General features: G+C 37.4%; 2 protein-coding genes and 1 non-coding gene across 4 annotated transcripts in view; 2 read left to right on the forward strand and 1 right to left on the reverse strand.

The window, feature by feature from the left end:
- The first annotated feature begins 1,015 nt into the window (after window positions 1-1,015).
- Window positions 1,016-15,625, forward strand: LOC121519690 (ceramide synthase 2-like). Its single transcript, XM_041802513.1, has 11 exons — window positions 1,016-1,109; window positions 2,965-3,132; window positions 4,075-4,192; window positions 6,524-6,642; window positions 6,846-6,903; window positions 7,070-7,120; window positions 10,014-10,106; window positions 10,317-10,445; window positions 12,856-12,965; window positions 13,271-13,424; window positions 13,585-15,625. Exons 2-11 carry the CDS (start codon window positions 2,966-2,968, stop codon window positions 13,963-13,965), a joined length of 1,380 nt encoding a protein of 459 aa, XP_041658447.1. The 5' UTR covers window positions 1,016-1,109; window position 2,965; the 3' UTR covers window positions 13,966-15,625.
- A 2,271-nt stretch (window positions 15,626-17,896) lies between these two features.
- Window positions 17,897-17,970, forward strand: trnan-guu. The gene has a single exon. It is a non-coding gene; the product is annotated as a tRNA-Asn (tRNA).
- Window positions 17,971-19,846: 1,876 nt separating this feature from the next.
- LOC121520486 (homer protein homolog 3-like) overlaps window positions 19,847-25,501 on the reverse strand; it is a 30,954-nt gene continuing 25,299 nt past the window's right edge. For both annotated transcript variants that reach the window (XM_041803959.1, XM_041803958.1), the window contains exons 9-11: window positions 21,479-21,586; window positions 21,282-21,362; window positions 19,847-21,157 (exon numbers count right to left, since the gene is read on the reverse strand). In XM_041803959.1, coding sequence (XP_041659893.1) covers window positions 20,972-21,157; window positions 21,282-21,362; window positions 21,479-21,586 — 375 coding nt within the window. In that variant the 3' untranslated portion in view covers window positions 19,847-20,971. The remainder of the gene's footprint in view (window positions 21,158-21,281; window positions 21,363-21,478; window positions 21,587-25,501) is intronic.

Here is a 25,501-nt window from a genome sequence, read left to right on the forward strand (position 1 = left end):
GCTTCAATGTTACATGCTGTGCAAGTTAAGACACAATTTGGTTGAAAAGCTCCTGAAGTTTCCATAAGTGAAAACAGCACCCTAATATTTAACACTTCATTGAAGCATGAGGAAAGGACACAGCCATAAAATCACTGCCTGTGCAAAAAAAATAATCAGTCCACAAAACAGACAAACAAAACAGTTATTTAAGTTATTTTCTTCCTTAAGCATTAGCTTCTACACAAACAAGGAATGCTGCCTCTTGTAGCTAACTTTTGTTGGGTTTAAACCAGTTCTTGCATTTACTTTATTTGTTAATCTGCATTTCATAGAAATGCATCTCTTATTAAAGAAGTTACATAATAAAATGTCAGCAGGCACAGAAGAAAAGGTCATACTGAATTTATCTGCATGAGAAAGTCTGACCTGAGGATGGATGTGTTGAATAAATGTAGGCCGGACGCTGAATGCTACTGTTTAAATTCGTTGGTATCATTTTTTTTAATTATAAGTGTAAAATGTCACGCCTTTTATGACTAAATAAACGTATTTATATGTAAGGCACGATGCCTGGGCTAATATAACACGAGTTTGATAAACCATTATCTAATAATCATGTCACTGCGCGTTGTGACAGTGTTACAGCTAGCTTACATCTCCCTTTGCTTACTGACTTCATGGGTAGGGGAGCATTGGTGTTAACAGGAGACGCCCCAGGTGCTTCATTAGCCGCTCCTCCATCAAGCTACATCAACGGATACGTTAACAGCGGATGTTTTCAAAATAAGGGTACACCTATATTACTTATTGAACTATTTATTGAATTTTGGGTGTACATAACTGAAAAATACGCGTGGGAATGACTATTTGAGGGGTATTTTTTTAAAGTAGCAAATTATCTCCTGAAATAGTAATTGCAAACGTCCCAAACTTTTATTTCGAAATACCTAGCCATTGTGAATGGAAAAACTTGACAGTTTAGCCGTGATGACTGAACGGTCCTCCTCCTATCTGTCGTAATCGTGGGGACAAAGTGGAATTCAGGGCTCATCCATAACTAAATAAAGCTTTGACAAAGACACACTTTTACCCTCTGTATCCTGGACGAGAAGTTTGTCACTACACAGGTGAGTTTTTGCTCCACAGATAATTTCTTTCAACAGGTAAACTACAAAATGGTGTATTGTTAGATTAGGTTACTTTTAGTTAGGACTTAACAGTTTTGTTTTGTGTTTTTTTTACAAAGGCAACGGGTTACCTTTACACTTGCAAGATTGTTGTTCTGTTTGATGTTTTTTCTTTGCATCTTCCGAGAAAGTCTGTATTAACTATTGGAGGTTATTTCTACTTCTGTAGGCTCCTTGTATGTGTATGTGTGTGTGTGTGGGGGTGTGTGTGTGTGTGTGTGTGGGGTGGGGGGGTTAGGTGGGGTAAACGATGGATTTAGTTGAATCAGTCTAGTTGTATTTCGACTTCTTAATGACGGTATCCTGCCCATGCAGTGAGCATTTTACCGCTGAAAACGACTAAAACACGTCCACGACCGACGCTGAAGTGTTCAAATCGGTTTAAAAAATTCACTAAATATTTGCAGGCGTTGACACAGTGCATGATAAGACCCGATGAGATGTGAAGTCAGCTTCAAAACACATATAACATATAAGTTAAAATGCCAAGTCTTCTGTTTATTTAGGCTACTGTGACTGAGGTGTTAACATGGGTGTTAAGCAGCAGTGCATCAAAGTCAACAGCAAACAAAAGACTTTGCAGTCTGCAGTGCGTGCAGGTGATCTCGATCATCTTCCGCGATTTGATGCTTACCGCAATGCCAATCAACCACCAGCTTCTGACGAATACATGCATCAGGTTTGTCAGGTCTGTCAGATGTGATGTCTGCTCGTGCACAGTCTTCTTTTAATCCTCTACTAATTCCAAACTGCTCAGTGTGCATGTCTCAAATTATTGGAACGACACAGCAGGATATTTTATGATTTTATGTATTGATAATTTCTGTTTAGGAAATAAGATATGGATTTACATAATGCCTTGATGGCAGTCACTCTTTTATTTAATTTCATTTTTACCGAAAGCAAGGCTGCTTATAAGGGGGTATAATGGGGGGGCCCATGGAGGTCAGCAAAATCATGTTCCATTGCAACCTAAGGCTGAGGTAACCACATTTTATATATAAACATGATGTAGTAGCCTACAATATAGTCCTTTTCAAAGATGTAACCCCCTTTTTAAATACAAACAAACAAACAAACAAAAAACTTATTTTTTCTTTTTTTTTTTTTTTTTGGTGATGATAAAAATGTGAATGGGCACATTGAACTAAAACATTTGGAAGATGTCTGACATCATGGCAATAAAAGTGGCTAAAATGGCTAAAATTGGTTTAAAGCTGCAAAAAAGTGACAAAACAAGGTGCAGCAAAATGGGTTACAAGTGGCCAAACGTGGTTTAAAGTGAAAACATTTGGCGAAAATGGGTTATAAGTGGCAAAAATGGGTGGAAGAGGTGGTGAAAAGGGGTTTAAAAGGAGTATGATAAAATAATTCCAACATCAGACACAGTAATAGCTTGAAACACCTTTAATCTCCAAACCAAGGTAACTGTAGGCTAGAATACTACCAGTGCTACTGATCCAGCACTCATGCATTGACATCATAAATAAATCACAACTGGGGAGGGCCCATTCCTTGGGTTTTTCAGGGGCCCAGCCAGTTCTTTGGGTCGGGCCTGCCTGAAGTAGAGACAAATATCAAATGTGGTGAAGCATTATCCTGGACAGCCATGCCATAGACACACACACTGAAACAATGAAACACGCCTCTGATGATTATTTTCTCCCTTAATCAAATCACGTCTCAGTACAAATACAGTATACTCCATGTACCTTGATGACCTCACATTTGATGTATAAAAGACTGAACTACCTGAAGACTATTTCTTTGATCATTTTCACAATGTTCTGATCAGGATGGACCTGCTGCCTGATGTTTGGAGACAGGATTTCTGGCTTCCTCCAGGTGTGACCTGGATGGACATGGAGCAGCTGGCAGAATCTGAGCGACCACGACCCCGGGACCTCCTCGTAGCTCTGCCCCTTGCACTGTGCTTTATTGTGCTCCGTTACCTGTTTGAGAGGTGAAACACACCTACCCTCTTTGTTCCATAAAGATCTGGGTGACTTGTTTCATATTACACTGCCTTTACAGGAGGCATTGACTTTGGCTCAACAAGTTAAAACATATCTCATCAGAAATCAAATCTGCATTCCTCTTTTAAGAAACATGAGTAAAAAAGATTAAAAAACAAGGATGGAGAAATTTCAATCAACATTATTTTATTTCATTGTTGCAAACACATTCACCACTAAACAAGCCTAACTAACTACTTCTGAAAACACTTGGGAAAACACAAACTGATTTATGTACACAATGAAACTGCTTTGTTTTGCTTTTGTCCATCGGTTTGTTCTTTTTAACTTCTTACTTTGTAATTTCCACCTTTTTCTAGAGAAATGACTGGATAATTACACTAAAATAAAGTGTTACTGAGAAATCTAATGGAGATGAAATGGGATGGAGTAGTATAGGCTTTCATAAAAATCTAAATGTCACTCTAACATGCAAACTCAGGGACAGGGCTGTTGATAGGTCTATTACACTTCTGTGTGTTCCCTGTTGTCTTATTTGCATGAGTTATTTCTTATTTACTATATTCAGTATTCAGTGTTTATTCTGTAATGATTTTTTTCCCTTTATGCTTGGTTCTAGTCCTTTGAGTATCCAAATTCCACCTAATCTTTTGTGCCATGTCATTTTTGGTTCCCTTAACAATGTCCTTGTTGGGATCAGTTGACTTTTTTCTATACTGAAAGACAAATATGTGGCAAGTTTATTGTACAACCAATAAGTCTGTCTTCATTAACAAACTGCTTTCTTTGTTACCTGCTGTAACCTGTAAATTGTATTTACTGTGTAGCCCTTAGTTGTTAGTGTTCTGCTATTTTGTTTGACACCCTGACTGTCCCACAGTGGGTGTTCATCATTTGTTTAAGCTGTCCTTTGTTCACTTCCCCTCCAGGTATTTGGCCCCACCCATTGGCAGATGTTTGGGAGTGAAAAAAAGGTTACAAGTGGCCGCAGCCCCTTCCCCGAAGCTGGAGTTTTTTTACACCCAGAGGAGCAGACAGCCAACACAGGTTAGTCTGAAAAGGTGTTAGTGCGCTTCTCAGGAACATTTTTATCTTTTTAGTGAAGGTAACTGGAGAACACAATATGATATATTCGTTTCAACCTTTTACTTCCTCTTTCAAATCTTTGGTGGAGTACAGTTCACATCCTTGTTCCTTTAAAAATCATAGTGTAGAGGAAAACACTGCACTATATTTACCTCTCATTGTCCTCTTTCAGTTGTTGGTTAGAGTAGAAACAATGCCGTAAAATTAACCACGTTTGCCTTCTCCCTGTTTGGAGAAAAAAGTTAAGAAAGGATAACAAAGGGAGAAGCTTTGGTGGCCCAGTTTAATTAGTCCCAGCAGGCCTGAGATTAATTGAACGTGTCATCTGTAGCACATGTTTGTTCGGCAGGTAACATGATCATGAATCTGATAAGGAGGCACAAAAAGCACTAAAAAGCACTTTTCATCGCTGTATTTATTGATTTTATACAAATTTGATGATAAACACAATTAATAGATGGGTTTAACCAACGCACTCACTGACATTAGCAAGAATAAAGACTGAAACAAACTACCGCTCAGACATTAAGCTGTCTTTGGCACCAATGTAAACCCAAAACACATGAAAGTTGTTCTTGCATACTCATTCCTCCTCCTCATCCACTGTTAAATCAACATATTTAACAAAGGCAGAAAACACTCCCCATATACCATCAAACATTTTCTGTTTTTCTTCTTATATTTCTTTTTTTTTCTTAGAAAATGCTGTTATTCACCAAACTTAGTATGCAACATTTAGTCTTTTTTCCAACATATTACAACTTTTGGTGTTTAAGAGCCATATTTTTAGCATTATCTTTTCACATTTAGTAAAAATATGCATCCTAAAACAGCTCTATCCATTTAAACATCCTTCTATACATTTTTCTTTTGTTTTAGTTTTTTTACTTGACAAGTTTTTAAAAAATCTTCTACACTGACGAACATGAAAAAGTTTCCCTTTCTCCATGTAGTTTGTACTCTATATTGGTCTTGCTTTCATAATATTTTCTTTCAACCATTATGATGTAAAGATCCTTTTTATCCACTTTATAACTAGGTAATCTAAGTCATGTATTAAACTAATTCATTCTCATTTATATTAAGTATGAATCAGCACAGGCTAAATCTGCATTACATTTATAATCAGAATTATCTGATGGGGTAAAACACAGCACTCTTCAAACCTTTGAATCAGTGCTACTCAACCCTGCTCTACAAAAGAGACAAAATGTTGAAAAATTACCCTAAAAAGAGCCACAATCCAAACCCTGGGGATGTGACGCTAATAATTACTGATAAGATTAAAAACATATAATAATCATAGCATGCAGGCAGCTTTGTTTAACTGTTCATTTATACAATTTCTCTTTGTCGTTAGTCATATAAGATTATTATTTGGGTTGATAGGGTAGTTTAAGCCATCAACTTTTATTTCCATTGCCAACACTTATCAACTCCACCAGATGATGGTTTTGTTCTTTTTACAAAAAAAAATGCTTATTTGTAAAAATACCAGCTGATCTATGTGCCCAAATTCCTAATTTATATAACATTTTTTGAATATGGTTAATATTATAGATAAAGTTAGAAAATCATGAAATTCAGAGAAAAGACACAGATGACTGTAAAAATAAGTGAAAACAATTCACTGTATTACTAAATACCATTACTGAAGATCAGAAAGAGGTAACTGAAAACTTGACATCTATCTTGAATTAATAAAACTAGACTGGTTCCTGGGTCTTTAATATGTGACGTGTGACATTGTATGATACAAAGTGAAAACTTCCTCATTCTCACTATCCGTCCCTTCCTCTTGTATGAAATTAACTCGCTTTGCATATTTCTTTTCCTCCTCTTAACCTGTGTAGTATTTTATTTACCCCATGTTTTGTATCTGCAGGCTCTTTTTGTGTCTCTTTTTTCCACAGTTGTGACATTTTTCATGCGCAATCCTGCAGTCTTTGGCTAGAGGGTTTTCTCCGACCTATCTGTAGCAATTTCTAATGACCTTGTTCGCTGATCCTACAGCTCTGTTTTTCCTTTTTTTTAAGGTTTTCTGAGTGAATTATTTTTCCAAGTAGGACTAAAAAAGCCACAAGTCATCACAAAAGAGCCACACTTGGCTCAAGAGCCACACACTGAGTATCACAACTTTAAATGTTTAAGCTGCAGCAGTAATTTAGCACCAGCGTGAGTGTAATGGTGTGAGAAGATTAGATGATTTCATGGAAAAATTACTTCCATAGACGAACACTTAGTCTCACTTGTCCCATCTCACTGGTTTGATCATTACCTTATTTTTTTCAGAATGAAATTCTCAGTTTAATGTCTGTATGTGGGAAAAGCCAGAGGCAGATTGAGATCTGGTTCAGACGCCGCAGGAACCAAGACAGACCATGTCAAACCAAGAAGTTTGGTGAGGCTGCGTAAGTTTTCTCTCTTAAGAACCCTTCAATGTTCAGGTTACACATGACTTGACTCAAAAGCACTTCCCTCCCTGCTGCAAATATTCAAAGACAACAAGTTGCTACAATAAAGATCGACACTTTACCAGTTATTTGTAATTTATCCGTATGCTTGGTTTTTGTCTGTTTAAATTTCTAACCTGTTTCATTTTTATTTATTACAGTTGGAGGTTCTTTTTCTACATCACAGCCTTCATAGTAGGACTGGCTTGTTTGATTGATGTGAGTACTTTAAAAAGTGTGAAAGAAAAAACGTTATTACAAAAATATTAATCCTTTTTTAATGAATTACAGTGTATTAACACAATTTAGACATTGATGTTATAGTTTTTGTTCTGCAGATTCAGCTTTGTTTAAAACTCTTAAATTCTTTAGTTTTTGTCCACAGAGGCCATGGTTCTGGGACCGCAGGGAATGTTGGAGGGGATACCCACTTCAGGTGAGAACATAACATCAATACATCATCACAGCCCCCCCCCATAACAGCTGCACCTTTTGACATTTTTATACCTGCACTAGCCATTTTGACAGGCATTTTGTTTTGCCATTTGTCCATGCACCCATCCATTCATGTGAACCCAATACTCAAGAACACTTTGAAGGCTTTTCTTCAAACTTTGTACAAATGTCGACTCTGATTCCAGGATGTACTAATTCGATTTTGAAGATCAAAGATCAAAGTCATTAGGCCTTATGTTTATTCCTCTCTATATATGCAGCCATGCATTCCTTTGACTACAGATGGAGGAATGCATTTTTTAAAAACCTGTTGTAGCACATGTTAACAGTTAATGCCAGGAAAAGCAGAGCACTAACTGTAACATGTACATTTACGTTGCCCTGAGACTTCCTCAAGAGGAAAAGCAAACAACTTTTACAAGACCTGTTTGCTGATGAAGATCAGATTGATGTGTTTCTGGTAGGAAATCTAAACACTGATTGGCTTTAACAGCACTGCATTAACCAGATTTGTGGCTCTGAAAGCTGAAATGTTTGATGTATGATGGATTTTCAACCGTACTTTCAAGCAGATATGTGTCTATAGGGATCAGTAAAACATCGTTAAAATATTCCTTGTGGGAGCTGGTGTGGCATTAGCATGGATAATGTTTTTATGCTTTCCCCAGGGGGTGTTTTTAATTAAATACCCAAACCTGCTGATATGTGATTGGTCAACACAGCTCAGGCTAACTTCAAACAGAAACCAGCACATCTCCCATGCTGACAGCACAGACCCCCCTGTGCTACATTTTCATGTAGAATCTGGAAACACTAACGTCGTATTAATCAACATGAACTCCTTTAGTGCAACTGTGATGTTGTGTAGTTTTAAGGGATGAGCTTAGGAATGTCCGTCTATCTTGCTGATTGTTTCATTTAGAAAATCCAGACACCTTATATTTAATCCCATTTATATGCTTCAAATTCATGCCACTCAGGAGCCTTTCTCTGTGAAGTTGACTTTTCAACCACAGGATCAAGAAATGGCCTTCAAAAGTATTACTACAGCAGTGGATGAACAAGGTGAGGAAGAGCTGGGTACATTTTCTGCAGGCTGATGAGAGGCAGGTGTGCAGACTGGGCGCTGAGGGTGATCTTATTAGCTGCCTGCTCATCTTACACAGGTGTGTAAAATGAGCAGAGCTCGGAGCCGAGGGAACCAGGAGGACCACACCTATTCTAGCAAACACACACACAAAGAGAGAAACACAGGGATTGACTGGAAACACAAGGAAATAAGAGTGACCTCGTCTGTAGCACAGTCTGATTGAACACAATCTGATTGAATACAATCTGGATGAAATCGGATAGTGAAGGAAACAGATCAGATCTGTTGAAAAGGGAGTTTTTAAAACAAGTTATGGTTCGTCATTGCACCATCATCACACCAGAGAGAACAATGAATATTTTATATGATGAGATTCAATCAGGGATAAAAAAAAAATGATGTCTGGGTTTTTGTCCTCAAAACATTTACAGTGCATTCAGAAAGTATTCAGACCCCCTTCATATTTATTCATTTATTCTCTCTACACTCAGAACCTCATAATGACAGTGAAAACAGAATTTTTCGAAATTTTTGAAAATTACAACCTTGAGTCTTTTTCAATATATTTCGAGCTTGGCACTCCATGATAAGGAAATTTTCTGCCATTCTCCTTTTGCAGTCCTCTAAAACTCAGCCAGTTTGGATGGAAACTGTCAGTAGACAGTCATATTCTCTCCAAAGATGTTTGATAGGGTTCACTGTCATGTCAGAAGGTGAGCCTTTGGCCCAGTCTGAAGTCCTAAGCACTGTAGAACAAGTTTTTATTGAGGATATCTCTGTACTTTGTTCCATTCAGCTTTCCCTCAACCCTGACCTGTTTCCAGTCCCTGCTGCTGAAAAACACCCCCACAGCATGATGCTGCCACCACCATGCTTCACTGTTGGGATGGTATTGGACATGTGATGAGCAGTGCCTGACATAACTTTTGGAATTAGGCCAAACAGTTCGATTTTGGTTTCACCAGACCAGAGAATCTTGTTTCTCACAGACTGTGAGTCCTTCAGGTGTTTTTTTTTTCAACTCTGAGCAAGCTTTCATGTGTTTTTGCTCTGAGGAGAGGCTTCCATCCAGCGACTCTGCAATAAAGCCCTGATCGGTAGGGGGCTGCATTGATGGTTATCCTTCTGTAATTTCGTACCATCTCCACACAGGATCTCTGAAGCTCAGTCAGAGTGACCATCAGGTTCTTGGTCACCTCTCTTACAAAGGCCCTTATCCCCCAAGTACCCAGTTTCGCCAAGCGACCACCTCTTAGAAGCGTCCTGGTTGTGCCAAACATCTTCCATCTGAGAGTTGTGGAGGCTACTGTCCCTCGTGCAGCAGAAAGTCTTTGTAGCCTCCCCCAGATCTGCGACTTGCAACTATCCTGTCTCTGAGCTTTGCAGGCAGTTCCTCTGACCTCGTGTCTTGGTTTTTGCTCTGATATGCATTGTCAGTTGTGAGATCTTCTATAGAGAAGTGTGTGCTTTTCCAAATCATATCCAGTTAATTGAATTTACCACAGGTGGACTCCAATAAAGGTGTAGCAAATTGGGGGGACTGCATGCACTGTTTTGTGCAGGTCTTTCCCCACTCTCTCTCCATATTTCCTGTCTCTCTGCAGCTGTCCTTTCAAAATAAAGGCTAAAGCCCCTAAAATAATCTTAGCACTTATCCACCTGCTCTTTTTACTTCCCCCTCATTAAAGTAACTCTTCCCTCAAACTTAAAAACAAATCCCCTTTAAGACAAATTTTGGTGACACTTAAATTTTTTTAAACTGTTAAAAATGTTCTATTCACAGCCCATGGAGAGAGCTCATTACTGGTACTACATGTTAGAGCTGGGTTTTTACGTCTCTTTACTCCTTCGGGTCTCTGTGGACATCAAGAGGAAGGTGAGCATTAATTTATAACTCTCCTCTAACTTTGTGGCCTAAACTTAAATTCAGAGGGAACTGGCCTTCAGTTAGCTTCAGCTTGCTTTTATATTATACTTGATGTGTTGCGCTTTTCCTCTCATGAAGCTTAACTACACATATAATAATGAAATTATTATAGTTCTAGTTTTTGCTGAGCAGTGTTTTTTCCATCCATTTTCTGCTTAGGATTTTAAAGAGCAGGTGATTCATCATCTGGCCACCATCTTCCTGCTCAGCTTCTCTTACTCTGCCAACTACATCCGCATCGGCACCTTGGTGATTCTGCTCCATGACTCCTCTGACATCTTGCTGGAGGTAACATTTGGTCTCATATACTTTCTCAATGAACTAAGAATCTTAAAGTATGTGAGAAGACAATGGCATGTAGCTGACATGCAGCCTTGGTGGGAATCAAAAGGACAACTTGTACATTAAGAGTCACGTCATCTATTCCGCCTCTTGAGCCACAGCCACATGGGACCTTACAAATGTAATTAATGTCTTCAGGGCATTTCATCATGGATTTATATAACGTTGGCCATTTTCTGCCTTTGTGTTGCCATACTAGAGTCAGAAAAACAGACCTGCAGCATTTCTTAAGTAAAATCAGCAGTGCATATTGAAGGATTGTTATGCTGTTATGAAATCAGTGGGATGTGTGACAGAAAACTAAAGCAAAGACAAGAGGAATGACTCATACATTATGCCGATACATTTTCAAACTCAGGCATCGTAACATTGGCCTGCTATTCAATCAAATCAACATACATAAAACAAAAAAGCAGGAGTTAACCCAAAATGTTTTTAGTCAAGGTAGAAATGTTAAAAGAAGCAATGCAATTATTGTTTATTGTTTATTGGAAAACCCCATTAGCATTGGCACATGGCCGCAGCTTTAAATTAAAGCAATTAAAGATGGTTTCAACAAAAACAGGCCAAAAGATAATCAATTAATCAAACAGAATAAGGTAAGACAAAGACTTTTTCAAAGTTAAGTTGTACAGAGGCCTTGTCCTCACACACAGGTGCATCTAAAAATGGAATATGAATAAGTCCATTGTTTTTCTGTGGCTAAATTAATGAAATCAAAGTTCCATATATTTTAGACTCATCTCATACAAAATGAAATATTTCAAGACCTTCTGGGAAATTCTGCTCATTTATGCACTCAGCACTTGGTTGGAGCTCCTTTTGCACAAATTACTGCATCAATGCATTTTGGCATGGAGCCAATCAGTCTGTGGCACTGCTGGAGTGTTATGAAGTCCAGCTTGCTTTGATAGCAGTCTTTAGCTCATCTGTATTGTTGAGTCTGGTGTCACTTATCTTCCTCTTGGCAGTTCCCCAGAGATTCTCTATGGAGTTCAGGTCAGACCAGTTGGCTGGCCAATCAAACACAGTAACACCATGGTCAGCAAACCAGTTTCTGGTAGTCTTGTTGGAAAAGGAAATCAGTATTTCCATAAAGCTTCTCAGCAGATGAAAGCATGATGCTCCAAAATCTCCTGGTAGACGGCTGACAGCGTTGACTCTGGACTTCATAAAGACCAGTGGACCAACAGCAGCAGATGACATGGCACCTCAAACCATCACTGACTGTTGAAACTGAAAACACTGTCTCTCAAATCTTTCCCCAGATTCTGGCACTTTGATTTCCAAATAAAATTCAAATTTTAGTTTCATCTGAAAACAGGACTTCAGACCACTGAGCAACGGTCCAGTTCTTTTTCTCCTTAGCCCAGGTGAGACGTGATGTCTGTGGTTCAAGAGTGGCTCGAAACTAAGAACACAACACTTGTAGCCTGTTTCCTGGACCTGTCCATGTGTGGTGGCTCTTGATCCACAGACTCCAGCCTCAGTCCACTCTTTGGGGAGTTCCCCCAAATTCTTGAATCTGCTTTGTGTGAAAATCCTCTGAAGGCTGTTGCTTGTGCACCTTTTCTTACCATGCTTTTGTCTTCAAGTAAAGTCCATGAATATGCTTTGATACAGCCTCTGAGAACAGCTTGCCTTTTTTTTTTTTTTTTTTAGCAATGAGCTTCTGTGGCTCCTCCTCCTTGTGGGGGGTGACACTGACTGTCTTCTGAACAATAGTCAGGTCAGCAGTCCTCCCCATGACTGGACTTGTCTGTAGTACTCTCACATTTTGAGATTGTGAATTTTTTATTTTTGTGAGCTGTAAGCCATATTCATCAATATTGAAGTAAAAAAGGTTTGAAATGTTTCACTAAGAGAATATTTCACCATGTATGACATAATCCAGAATTTATAGAAGTAAACATTTTTGGAGAGAAATCAAAGGAGAAAAAAACTTTTTTACTTTATCTTGTTCTACTTTTTGAAATCCATCTGTAGTTGTTTTTTTTTTTTTTAAACAAGGTTTTTTTGTGCATTTTGGCCTTGCGTTCACATGCAGATGGCTTCTTAGGTCACTGAAATTGGACCTTTTTAAAAGCTCCTTCTAGGGGGAAGATTTTTAGAAACTCCACTTACAGCCTTTATGTGTATGGGGATGCCATGTTACCTCTAAAAGATCTGTATCTAAGAGTATAAATGGTATTAAAAAAGCACGATTGGTCCTGTAAATCTCCCTGTTTATCTATTATCCAAATCTTCTGATTGATCCACTCTTCAGTGTCTTTCTTCTGGAATGAGTATATATTACATATGACTGAAATTATGGCTTGTATTTCCTTGATCAGTTCATTTATTCCTGTGTTTGTAGTCTGCCAAGATGTTCAACTATGGCTCTGGGTGGAGGAAAACATGTGACATTCTGTTTGTTCTGTTTGCTGTGGTTTTCCTTGTGACTCGACTGGTGGTTTTCCCCAGCAAGTAAGGCTTACTTTTATGATGTTTACCAATTTTTTGTAGATATAATGCTTTATTTATGAATGAATTAAGGGTGCCAGTAGTATCTTTGGGTGCCCCAAGTACAGAGGCTGTTTTCCTTGGAGTGGACGGCCCAGGTTCAAATCCAGGATGCAGCTTCTTTCCTGCATGTCATTCCACACTCTCTCTGTACTGTTTCTTACACTGTCCTATCTGAATAAGAGCACAAAAGCATCAATATTTAAAAAAGTGATTTGTAAGTCTTTTGTTAGAGACATTATTTCAACTATTTATTTGATCGTTTACAGAATCATCCATACCACCCTGGTGCTGTCTGTGGAGCTGTGTGAACCTTTCGCTGGCTATTACTTTTTCAACATCTTGCTGATAGTGCTGCAGGTTCTTCATATCTTCTGGGCTGGTTTAATCTTACGTATGATCTACAAGTTCCTGAAAGGCAAGGTGAGAATCATTTTAATCAACAGCAGGTTATCTGTTACTTTTGTCATGAACATTGTATATTCTTGCATAGCTTTCATGTGAGTATATATTTAAAGTAATTTCTTGTGATTCTATAAGACTGATTTCTAATATGAAATTCCTGATCTGTTTCTGTCTTCAGCTGGAAAAAGATGAACGCAGTGATGAAGAAAGTGAGAGCACTGAAGATGAAGAGCACAATAAAGGGAAAGAGGAATATATGGATCAAGGAGGCAATTATTGCTGGGAGAAAAGTAAAGACATCCTTGACTTCAAACTTAGAATGTCAAAATTTTTTATACTTAGAAACCTTTTCAATATCACATGCTTTCAGCAATACAATATCCGTTATTTTTTACGATCAATAGTGCCGAAAAGTACAGAAGTAACAAAAAAAATAAAAGATATAGCCATGTTTTCAACCAAAAGCTGCCACAAGAGAGAGCGAGACAGACAGCATGCAGCAGTGGGCGATCAATTAGAAAGAGCTAGTTACACACAAAGTGGTGATACAGAGAAATAAGATGTTTTCTGATTGATTGATAGGGAAAACACTCTTAAACATGCCAACACCTCCACACAAACGTGCAGGAAGGTGCTGGAGTCTGTTTGATAGCTGCTGAAGCCCACTCCTTCCTGTCATAGGCACCGGTAAATGTTCACTCAACAGTTTAAGTTCCTTTCATAAGGATGCACATGCTGAGTTTAGTGTCTTATGCAGAAAAGATCAATGCAAAATACAGTGATGTTTTCTCCCTTCACAGATGACAGCGTCAGATCTCTGCATGAACACTGATACCCATAAAATGTCCAAAATAAGAGCATTAGAAAATAGAGACTGAGTGCCTAGACACACTTCCTCTGGATTATTAATGATAACTCAGAGGAAATATTTTTATTTTGGTCATACACAATTTTAAGGAAACTCTAATAGCCTATATATTTGCCTTTTATTGCTACTGATAACGTCGAATTTTGGTATGTGTCTAGCGATGTTTTCTAATTGTAAATCAAAAGTAACTACATTTTTGGTCGTCCAGGTCATTTTTGTATCAAAATATTGTTTGAAATGTATCAGTAGAAGTTGAAAATTCTGGTATCGTGACAACTCTGCTCCTGTCTGCTGATGCTTGCCAGCAACTGTGGCCTGAATAACTTAACAAACCACAGGTTATGTCTGGCTGATGGATTGCAGAAATTTCAGTAAAGCTTGTTTGCTGGAAGTTTTACTGCAAACTGAAAGAGTGATCAGTGATTTATTTTGACCCCTTTTTTACTAGGGTTCCAGTATAAGATCATAGCTCATTTTTACTAAGATTAGATTTAATAAATCTGTGACAGGTGGCTCATAAGTATTTGTAAAATACTGACAGAGAGATGTAATCTGTTGATCTCTTGGTTATGATACCAGCCTGACTCCCATTTGTTTTTGTCATCCCAGTGTGGGCTCGAACCTACAACTTCTAGTTTAAGAGACCAGTAGTACTGTGGCTGGTGAAATTGAGCTGAGGTTTTAGCACGTGATTTTTTGTTCAGAGGTGCTAACTCTGACATTTTAGTATTTTTAAGTCACATTTCTATGGAGATGGGCAGATAATAGGATCATAAAAGCGTCCAGTGCCTTCACTGTAGCCTTTCAGACTGTTAACACTACCAAGTGTTTGTTTCACAGACATTTCAGAAAGCACAAAAAAAAAAAAAAAAAAAAAAAAAACAAGTTACCAGTGTTATCATTTGTAAAATTTCACAGGTGTGAGACCCTGTAGACACAACTGGTTATTGTTAAAACAACATTTGAAAGTGGCATGCAGAATATACTGTAAATGAAGGAAATACATTTCTAATTTTACTTTTCCCCTGTTTTCCTTTTGTTATGTTTTGGGTCATTAGTTTTGATTCTGTAAAAATATACTGTAAAAATAAACATACTCTTAAAAATACTTCAGAATTACTTTCTTTTTCAGATTAAAAACAGTGTAAAGGATAATCTGTTTAATATGACCTACACTACAAACACATTATGCTAATAGTAATATTGGTTCTTATTTAGGTTTTTCCATATGGATATATATTTCACCATGAACAGCAGCCTAGGTTAAAATTGTGTGTTTAATAGCTATAGCAAAACAAAAGATGTAACATAATTTACTTGTTCTGTAACATCAAGAAATGTAACATGAGGAATAAATGCACTCTCTCTGTGTCATCTGATCACGTATGCATTGAAATACTTTTCCTTGAGGATTCAGTGTAAATGTTTTGTAACACGACTCTAATCATATTTTCAAGGCTCATACCTTTAGCTGTTTTTGATATAAAGCAGAGAATTTGTTGTATTTTCATTTGGAACTACAGTGCCACCTGGTTTCATTAAGTGGTATCTCATTCTGATGTTTATGTCTATCTATAATAGACATGTAAGGGTGATATGCAGGGCACCAATTAACGCAAGGTAAAATGTACGGCAAATCTTTAAGGGTGTGAAACATTGCTGAGTGGGATGTGCTTCTTGTCATCAGACCAAACACCACCAGAGTATCACCTGCTTCTTTTTACTTGAATTGGGTGTGATTTGATTTTCACAGCATGAAAGTAAATACTTGTTTTTAAGTACTGAGTTGTGTGTAGAAGTCACCTAATCCAAACTGAAATCACCTTAATAACCATCTTGTTGTCTCAAACATAGCGCTGATTTACAATGTATCAGTACTTCATAGCCAGTGTCAGATAGGCTAAACAAAAACTTAATAGTGCTGAAATGTCCTAAAACTGTTTCTGGTAAAGTTATAGAAATGAGGGGGATTGCTGTATTAGCCTTAAGATGTAAAGCTATACTGTTTATAAGGCCTCTGTTAATCCTAGCGGTGAAGTGATAAAGTATATTTAGGACAATCAAGTACTGTCAGAGTAATTTTAAGGTGCTTTACTGGTACTTCATAAAGACTTACGTAAAACTTTACTCCACCAGATTTAGGGGGGAAAATGCAGCTTTTTATATAAATGATTGATTTAGATGGCTTAGTAAAGAGTCACCTAGCAGATTCAGATTATTAAATAAAAGACTACATATTCATGTGATATTATAATTAAGCTATCCATCTTATTTAGCTCCAGTTTTACAGTCTTTTTGTTTGCCATTATTACATTATTTCTGTAAGATTTTAACATATACTTGTACTGGAGCATTTACAATGTTTGCTGCTTTTACATGAGTTAGGCGCACTTATATAATTGATTGATACAAAAGGAGCTGTTAAAGATGTGCAGTCATCAGAGATAAAAAAATCGTCTTTGTTGCTGTTGTACTTATTTATCAATACCAATTTAAATTTAGAACTTTAACTTTTTCACTTTTTCTGTAAACACATATTGGTTTAAAATATTGTTAATCAGTATTGCGAGCAACTCATAATCGGTATCAGCCCCCCGAAAAATATCGGTCGACCTCTACTTCTAACACTTGGGTTGGTTACAAAATTGTGTTGATATTAACCCAACTGATGGTGCCCAAGGTTAAGAGAATAAGAAAAAATAGATTAGTATTATTTTATATCAATTTATGAAAACAGTATCAATCTTTTCGTATTTTATTTATCTATACTAGATGAAGACTAATGACAACTAAGTAGGTTGTAATAAGATTCTAAGTAGGGGGCGGAGCAGAACTTTCTCGATCACAGGACGTCATCAATTTTCTCCACTGCGTCACAGCGACTTTAATCACCTGTCTGCAGGTATGATTGAGTAATTTAGAGGATTCAAATGCTGACCCTTTCACTAAAAGTAAGTAAATTAATATCCTCATGTTATAACAAGTGGTTTTTATGCGTTTGTCCTCTTATTTGCGCGATTATTTTAACTGCTTGTTGTGTTACATATTTGCAAGTGCCTTTGCTAGAGTTACCGTTAGCTCGGATAGCATTCATTATCGTCAAATATTGAATGTTTCCTTTTCTTCAGTGTCATTCAAGCCATGTTTTGTTTTTCTGGTATCTGCCAGTGTAAAACAACTTCAAAGTGCATTCAGGTAAAAAGAAAATGTTTGTTAAATGTCGCTCATGTAGCGGTAAACAGTCCTCAGTCAACAAACGAAAAACATGCTAGGCCTGCTGCAATGCATTCATGGCGGTTAGCAAAGAAGTTGTCTATTAGCTATTAAGTCATGCATCACGTGCAACAGTTTTGACCGACTATGTCCTTGTACCCATGTTTATTTGTTAGTAAAATGTTTGTTGTGGGTACTTTTTCGCTTTTACATATTTTAATCGAGATTCCCTACAGACACTAACCCCCCCTAGCGGTCGTTATGGTTACCATGTTTGGTATCAGTATTTCTGTAGTGTGTGCCACGTGGTGGCGCTCTTACTCTGGCACAACGTTATTCAAAAATATTCACAACCGTCCCGTTTGTGCTATTAATTAAATTCGTTCAAGTGAATTAAATGTGTATGGTTGTCTCTGTGGCGCAATCGGTTAGCGCGTTCGGCTGTTAACCGAAAGGTTGGTGGTTCGAGCCCACCCAGGGACGACGATATTTATTTATTTATTTTATTTGATAATTATTTAACCTGTATTTATGTAAATTTATCACCAATATATTTATGATAAATAAGCCCACACGAACAAAATGGCGGAACACCGGCCTCATATGGTGTGGCTGTGTGTGCTGGGCAGGAGATAAACAACACTGGATGAGCTCGTTTCCTCCAGCGCAGAATAAGTAAAGTTGCATTTTTTACCACACGTCAGGTTAATGATCAAGGCAGGAGGTTTTTGGGCAGTTGTTTGTTTATTTAAACCTGTTAAGAAGAAGAAAGAAAGAAAGAAAGAAAGAACTCCTGCTTAGAAATCGATGTTCCTGCAGTAGTAACCCATAGCGTATTACGCGATGCATAGAGTTGGTTCTGCAGCTTTTAGCAGTGCTCACTTAAGTCCCCTTTCAATGCTTTGTATGTATAATGTCGAGGATGTATGAACAAATACATGCGCTTTATCTAATCGAGAAATGAGTGAGGAGGTATTTATAGCAGTTTTTTCCCTCTCTACCTTGCAGATTTTATGAAAAGGCAGACAGTTCAATACCTGCCCCTCAGAACAGAGCCCAGTGACCCCATCAGGACTGTTCAAGGTAAAATAAAAGACAAAGAAAGTAGCAATACTGATTGTTCCAAAAATAAATAACATGTATCTGATTAATATTTGACTCTTTCAAGTGCTTTTGTTTTTATAAACTGTAAAAATTCTTGAAACTCATACTCACCCAGTAACACAGGCATGACTCAAATGGATCAGCATTTTATCCTCATCTGATTTTGTGTTGCTATTAACTTCTTTTCACTTTGCCTAATTTCTTTTAACCCAAGCACCAATGTAATACTTCCAGTTTTCTGACCAGAAAATCTCAGTCATATAAATACTGATAAACATTAATACATCCACTGTATTATCTTTCAACTTATATTATTTTGTGCATGTTAGAAAAGGTAGGGGAAATACTTGCACCATAAATGTCAACTTTTTAATTGTCACACCAAATAAATTATGTCGAAGACAGTTATTCACTGTTTAAAACAACAGCCCACAGTGAAAGCACATGCTGTTTAGTTGTACAGGTATTAAAGTTCAGCAGTATTGTAAACCTCATTAACTTACAAATGTAACCCCTTATGGACCACCAGGATGCCATTTAAGCAGCAGCTGCTAATACATTAAAAATGTACTCAAGGTTAACTAATGAAAATTAGACTTTCCTTTTTAATTGTGGTTCAACAAAAAATAAACTAATGAAACTGGCCTGGACAAAAATGATGGTACCCTTAAGTTAACATTTTGTTTCACAGCCATTTGAGGCAATCACTGCCATCAAGTGGTTTTTGTAACACTCAATGAGACTTCTGCCCCTGTCTGCAGGTATTTTAGCCCATTCCTCATGAGCAAACTGCTCCAACTGTCTCAGGTTTAAACGGTGCCTTCTCCATGTTTCATCGCCTTCCACAGATGTTCAATAGGATTTAGATCAGGGCTCATAAAAGGCCACTTCAGAATAGTCCTGTGTTTTGTACTTAGCCATTCTTCTGTGTTTCTAACTTTGTGTTTTGTGTCATTATCCTGTTGGAGGACCCCATGACCTGCAACGAAATCATATCTGGGCATTTTAATTTTCTTTTCTTGGCTAATGAAATGAAACGATCCTCCTTGTAGAAGTTTTGTCAAAAAGGGGTCAATAAAAATACATTTTCTGAAACAGTTTAATCAATTCAAGGGTAAAAACAATCATGCAATAACTGGCAAAGGGAAAAAGACTGAAAACATAAGAATGAAGAACTTTCCCATGAGTGAGAGCATTTGTTTTTATTTCCAACCAATCACAACGACAGCTCGATGTTTGAGACACAGCTGACATGACTATTAACAGCCATCTTAAAACAGTAAGGCCTGAAAAATAAAAACACAGCTTCGTATGCTCTGTTCGAGGATACAGTAGGTGTGGTTATAGACTCTGAAGGCGTTTGGCATATTGTCCACAGCTTAAGTTAACGTGCTGAGAAATGACAGAAGGCATGAATATGTGATTTCCTTGAATGCATCATAAATAAGTTACTAAGTCAGTGGCTTGTGAAAAGATGAAGCAGAGTCCAAACACCATTTAAACTTATCTGAAACATTTAGTCTTGAATTATCTATCATCTTTACTTAATATTTTAACATTTCTTATTCTATCATATTAATATTCATCATAACTTATTGGATTTTATCTACTTAAATGTGCATACAGATAACTGTTGGGTCTCTTATAGACTTAAATTTTTCTTATTAGCTTGAATGAAGATGTGATGAAGACCTTATCAGTGATTCAACACTTTGTGTAATATTATTGTAAATATGCAGATCTCATATTTAGTGTCTGTTGTTTGTCCATGCCATAATGTAAAATGAAACACTACTTGCATACTATTTCTAAAAACCATCCTTTCTTTGTGGTTAATTCAGTAATAATGATGATGTATGCAGGCTGTTACATTGGCATCTCCCTTGTCTTTTGTAAGTTTTATTTGCATTCACTGTCCTCTTGATATTATCTCACTTTTCTTATGTGCATGGACTCATTTTATCGTGGATATCCGTACCTGTCACTTGAAAAAAATAAACAAGGCCTCTTGTCAGTATCATTGCCACTGCATTGTCATTTTGTGTACAAAAGTCATACCTAGGAAAAACTACAAGCACCATTATTACTGTCTAGCACTGTCAAGCACTTACCTTAAAGTTGTTTTATTGCATTGAATGTTACCCTTGAAAGCATCATGAAGCATTACAATAGACTGGACAAGCATGTGTATGCTGCTGCTTGGGCCAACTCCTTGTTGAGAACAGCACAGCTTGGAGACACCTTCCTGTAGCCATAGGTGGCTTTTGTGCCCTTAGACGACAGGGAGCATCTCCATATTGATTTGTTTTCTTCGCCCAGAACAAAACTAATCCTGTCATAGTGTGTCTTCCTCCCTTGAGTCAGGTTTTCTCCATTTTTTTTATTTTTCAATAAGTTTAACCAGACTCTGGCGGAGGTCATTGAGGTCAAAGATCTTGATGTCTAGAATTTCAATGGCCCTCTGGATTTCAGCATCCATGCGATCCCGGTCCTCCAAAGAGTTGTTCAGGTTCTGCTCTGAGTTCCCGATGCGACGCTCCAGCTCTGAATTTCGTATCTCCATTTCCTGAGTAGAAGAAAAGGACAGAAGAATTAAAAATATCTAATCTGCAGCTGCTACTAATGCTTTTCAAAAGTTTAAAAAATCCATGAATAGCCAACTAGCCATGATGTTGAATAATCTCTTTTACCCGTAATCTGCGAATAGCTTCATCTCTATCATGCTCCATTTCATGGTAGTCGGCCTTCTTGCTCTGCAAAATGTGGATTTCCTGAAAGAGTATAAAAGCTTCCCTTGAGTTCAAGTGGATCAAATGTTCACCGGACATTGACATCACAGCTCTTCAGCTCTGACTGCAGCTCATGACAAACTTGAACTAATACAAACCTCATCTTTGGCTTTCAGCAGGGACTCCAGCTCTTCTAGGGACTGGGTCAGCTCATCTTTTAAGAGGTCACTGGGGCCATGGCCTCCATGGGCTTCTAATTCCGCCACCTTAGAAACCACAAAGACAATGAATCAAACCAGTTCAGCTCATGGGACATCACTTAACCCAGAACCCTTTGATCATCTCAAAGTGGCTTTTAATGGTTGTAGCCATAAACTTATGATCTCTCAAGTTTACTCACCAAATGCCAGCTATGTAATTCAGAGGTCTGCTTGCTCTTTGATGACAGAACACTTCTTGATTCTACTACATGCGTGTGCATCACAGTTTTGAACAAGATCATACGTATCTGTCTACAGTGCCAGTAATAAGTATTCACCCCCCAAAGTGTGGGACAAGATGAACACCAAACACTGCACATCACCACAAACACACCATCCCCACTGTAAGCATGGTGGGGGCAGCATCGTGCTGAGGGAAAGCTTTTTTGGCAGCCAGCCCTTGAAAGCTTGTAAAGGTCAGAGGGTAAAATGAATGCAGCAAAATATAGGAAGATCCATGAAAACAATCTTAGTCAGTCTGCAAGAGAACTACGGCTTGGGAGAAAATTATTTACCAGCAAGACAATGACCCGGAGCATACAGCCAAGCTACACAGAAATAGTTTAAATACAACAGGGTGAATGTTCTGGAGTGGCTGTGTCAAAGACCAGACCTCAATCCAATAGAGAATTTGTGGCTGGACTTGAAAAGGACTTTTCACGTCCAATCCCCATACAATGTGACAGAGCTTGAGCAGTTTTGTAAAGAAGAATGGAGTAAAATCAAAGTGTCTAGATGTGCAAGCCTGATTGAGACCTGGCCACACAGACTCACTGCTGTGATTGCAGCCCAAGGTCCATCTACTAAATACTGACTGAAAGGGGGGGAATATTTATGCAGTCACTAATTTTATATGATGAATTTTTATTAAATTCACATTAATGTAGAAAGTTTTTCCATCCAAAAAAGCCAAATAATATTGACCATGATTGATTTATAAAATTAATACAAGGGTTAAACATCCAAGGGTGTGAATACTTTGTATAGGCACTCTATCGGGAAATTATTTTGGTTGTCTTGTGTGTTGCAACTTTGTGATTTTGTACTAAAAGCTTTTATTGTGGATCATTTTGCTATTTTATTTAGCCCATTAGTCACCATCAGCTCTATGCAGAAGTTTGAAATTCTGTCTTGAACTTTTGAATGACAGGATGTTTTACCAAGCGTGACCCTGCAAGGAGAATGTCAAGATGAGGGTCATCCATCTTTTATTATATTGTTCTACTGTAATATTCCCTTTGCCTAAACAAAAAAACCTTCTATAACATCACACCGACTAGGATGAACAGGCAGTTAATTGGGTCATGTCACCACTCACAGGTAAACAGCGCTGACACTCTTTGCACTGTCATCTCTGCCCCACAAATCAGAAAAAGGACACCTTAAGAATGCCCCCAGAGCAGTCTGTGGCAGGCTCGATTATTTTAAACCATGAATGGTTGAGGAGTGGTGGAAAGAAGAAGTAGAGAGAAAAGACAAACTAGTGGATGCCAGCTCCCTCTGGTGATTTTTCATTTCTTCCTAACTGGGGCATTGAAAGTAGGATATAGCTGTCCTACAAACCCCTCTCCCTCTCACTTCACCCGAGAGACGTGAACCATTTTCAGCCACCTGGTCCCCTTCCTCAGAAAGAGGGGACGCGCTCGGTCCAGAGGAGATGGAGACACGTACAAATTAATTTTTAGATGAGGACCAAAACAGTGAAAAGTGCTTTAAAACAGCAGCTGAGCAGTGGAGAATAAAAACGTAGTGATCAATACTGTACGGCTTGGCCATAATGGAAAATATCAAGGTATTAAAGCGTAGAAACAGAGAACTTTGTAATTGTTGGCCCAAGGCGAGGTCGCTCCCTGAGGAATCAGCCAACAGCAACCACCTTTTATTGATGAGCGACGGTAGGAGTGAGGACCAGAGACATCTGCATCCAGTGGAACAGATAGTTTTCTGAAGTGTAAAAGCATCCTGAGGCTGAACTTCTATACACCAAACTCTCCTGAGGTGAAATGTGACATCGACATGAGCACTGTCGACAGGTTCAAATCATTCAAGTACCTTTGTTAGCAGGGTTGCTGGTTAACACTTTTAGCACAAGTCATGGTGAAGGGTCAGTGTAGTTTATGGACAATGGATTATTTTGAAATGAGAAATCCTAGAAAAATCAAATCCAAAAGTCAAGAAAAAAGCTGTTTCCTAATGGCCATTTAAAACGGGAAAGCAAAACACTGAAATAAAGGTGCCCTTTGCTCTTTCAGGCAGTTTGATATAAGTTGAGAATCATAAAACAATAATTGATAAATTAACAATTTTTGTTTTCTTTTTCTCATTTTTCAAACAGAAATTCTTCATTCTTCTTCAAAACTTCACAAACATTTTCCCTCTTAGTCACTGCACAAATACTTTTTAATGCTAAATATTTAAAATCACATCCATTTTCATAAGCTAAATTTTCAACATCACTATTTGCTACGTTCACCCTTGAGGTCCCTTTCCTTAAATAATAAATGAAAATGTTTGTGCTACTAATGATTGTTTATGGACTTCTCATTTCAAAATAAAAATATGTTGGCAGTTAATTATACTGACTGAAGATGGCAGAAACACAATACAAATTGTACTCTTCTTTATTTCATTTGTTTTATTTTTAAGGTCTTAAATCATAGAACATCTACTCCTTGGATCTTGGATAGCAGATAGAAATCTTTAAAATTTCTACTTCATATAGAATTTATGTAGTATGATGTGTATACTTTAGGTTATCTTTATACATGTTGTACTATGCAGTGTGATGTTATTCAATGTATATTTTTCTCACACAGAATAATTAGGGACTAACTAGGCACACAATTTTTAAACCAAAATCAGAAATATTTTGTTTATCTTCAATTTGTAAATTAGGTATGGAAATTTGAAATACAGTGCATTTAGAAAGTATTTAGACTCTGTTCACTTTTTGCAATTTTGCTATCTAGCAGGCTGATGCTACAGATGTTTAATTTTTATTTTCAACAGTCTTCACCTAGTACCCCACAATCACAAAATGGGCAACATGGCAAAGCCAAACCTGGTGTTCAGTGTGGACGATTCAGGCAGGGTTTCAGTGAAGTCAGAGACCTCATTCAAGACTTAATTTAAGACTTTCAGGTATAAACACAGTGTAGTTGTTTATGAGCTAAAAGAGAAAGAATGTCTTTTTTGTTAAATCCAATTCTAAAGTATAGTTTCATGAGTTCATTGATATAAGGATGGTTGTTATGGTCTAATATTGTTTGACTTAATCCTCATTATTTTGACTTTTCTCTTGAAATTGTACTTCAACTTTATACTCAAAATTTTGACTTTTTTCCTCATCATTTCTTCTTTAATCACAGTGCATGGCATTACTTTTCCCTTCACCTCTGGCCCATATCCTCCTCTGTAGTTTAATGCTCTATTTTCAAACTATGAAAGGTTTAATTGAAACTCCCTTGAAATGTATTATTTTTTAAATAATTTTCTTTAATTATGTTTTTAATCAGAGTTAACAGCATTGTGTCATTAATGTTGATGTTTTTTTTTTTTTAATCAAACTGAATTTGTTTTGTTGGGTTTATTTTTACTTTTTTTTTTATCTTTCTTCTTTTATTAAACAAGTAATTTCAATTTGAAGGAACTGGCACATCAGAAAACAAGTCTCTTCATCAAGTCTGACTTACAGCTCTTTACCATGTCATGCCCTGGATAAATTCTGCTTATAAATCTGCAAAACTTGAGCATGAAAAAGTACTTTTACAGCATTTATCTCAATGATTATGATATAAACTGCTGAGCCCAAAGTCAGAACAATTAACAAAACCAGCACGACCTACTGAAAGTTTGTCAAACTAAATAAACAAACTGTTTAAGCTTGACATCTCAAGAACTAATAATTAGTCTTGACCTTAA

Source organism: Cheilinus undulatus, linkage group 13 (genome assembly GCF_018320785.1).
Source record: "Cheilinus undulatus linkage group 13, ASM1832078v1, whole genome shotgun sequence".
In the NCBI taxonomy this organism is placed as follows: Eukaryota; Metazoa; Chordata; class Actinopteri; order Labriformes; family Labridae; genus Cheilinus; species Cheilinus undulatus.